Source organism: Gekko japonicus, unplaced genomic scaffold (assembly GCF_001447785.1).
Source record: "Gekko japonicus isolate JY-2015 unplaced genomic scaffold, Gekko_japonicus_V1.1 scaffold416, whole genome shotgun sequence".
NCBI lineage: Eukaryota > Metazoa > Chordata > Lepidosauria > Squamata > Gekkonidae > Gekko > Gekko japonicus.
In genome coordinates this window covers 250,491-251,909 of record NW_015172564.1, presented here as the reverse complement: position 1 = coordinate 251,909, position 1,419 = coordinate 250,491, and the positions used below count along the sequence as shown (strand labels likewise).

The 1,419-nt window shown below is 77.4% G+C and overlaps 1 protein-coding gene across 1 annotated transcript in view; it reads right to left on the bottom strand.

Moving 5' to 3' along the window:
* The window catches only part of MN1 (meningioma (disrupted in balanced translocation) 1), a 38,148-nt gene that overhangs the window by 28,682 nt on the left and 8,047 nt on the right, over positions 1–1,419 (bottom strand). The window contains exon 2 of the mRNA XM_015421272.1: positions 5–1,412. Coding sequence (XP_015276758.1) covers positions 5–1,412 — 1,408 coding nt within the window. The remainder of the gene's footprint in view (positions 1–4; positions 1,413–1,419) is intronic.

Sequence of the window (1,419 nt, the reverse complement as noted above, 5' to 3'; positions counted from 1 at the left end):
TGGCGGCCGGCGAAGGGGAAGCCCTGCTGCGGGGCGGCGAAGTCCGGGCCGGGCCTGCGCTCCGACGGCGGGCTGAGGCCGAACTGGCCGTGCAGGCCGCCGGGGGAGGGCACGTGTCCTTCGCCCCCCGAGGCCATCCGGAGCGGCGGCTCCTGCAGGCCCGCCATGGCTCCCACCCCCGGCGGCCGGAAGAGGAGATCCCCGGGCCCCGCCGCCGCCGCGGGGTGTGGCGCCGGGAACCAGGGGCCCTCCTGCGCCTCGAAGGCCGCCTCGGCGTGGTGCTGGCCGGGGTGGGGGTGGTGGTGGCCCAGCTGCTGCAGGCTGGGCTGGCGGAGGCGCGGCGGCGGGTTGCGGGAGGCGGCCAGCTGCTTCATCATCAGGGCGGCGTTCTGGCGCTGCTGCTGCTGCTGCAAGGCCGCGTGGTGGTCGGGGCCGGGCGGCGGCTGGAGAGGAGGCCCCTGCGGAGGGAAGCCGTCGGGGCCGGGCGGCGTAAAGTCTCCGGGCAGGCCCGAGTAGGCGGCGGCGGCGGAGGGCGAGAGGTGGCTGTCCAGGGCGGGGCCGTGCAGGGCCCCCGCGCCGCTGCCCCCGCCGCTCCACGAGTCGAAGCGGGGCCTCTTGGCCACGTTCAGGTAGGGCGGCGCGTCGAAGTGCTGCAGCCGCTGGCTGGCCGGAGGGGGCGGCTGGTGGTGCGCGCTGAAGACCGGCTCGCCGGGGCCGCCGCCGTAGGGGGGGTGCGGCTGCTGCAGGCTCCGGTTCTCCAGGCGGTGGATGGGGTACTCGAAGGGGGCGTGTTGCCCCGGCAGGAGGGGGCCGCCGCCGTCTTGCAGGGCCGGGTTGGCGGCGCTGCCCTCGGGGCAAGGCTGCTGCCGGGGCAGGGCGGGCGGGCAGGAGTTCTGTCTGGCCAGGAGGCCCGGCGGCGGCGGCGGCTGGTGCTGCATCAGCGGGTGCCTGGCCTCCAGGCTCGCGGGCATCTTGCGCGCCCCGCCGAACCGCTCGAAGAAGACCCCGTGGGGGGGCGGCTGCTGCTGCGGATGCGCCTTGGCCAGGCTGCCCATCCCTGCCGGCGCTCCTCGAGGCAAGGCCGAGGGGCCCCCGGAGAAGCCGCCGCCGCCGCCGTTGGGCACCTGCTGCCTGCCGGCTCCGTAGTGGGGCAGCTGCCCGTCGGCCTCGGAGGGCGAGAAGACGGGCAAATCGAAGTGGCCCTCCCCGCTGGGGAAAGTGTACTCCAGGGACTCCACGGCGGCGGCCCCCTGGCTGGGCAGGCGCCTCTGCGCGTCCAGGCCGAGCGGCTCCGAGTTGGCGGCGGCCCCGGCCAGGCCGTGGAAGGAGGCGGCGCGGTTGGGCGACTGGTCGAGGGGGAGGCAGGGGGCCGGCACGCCGGGGTTGTGGTGCGGCGGGGGCGGCTGGAAGTCCTGCAGG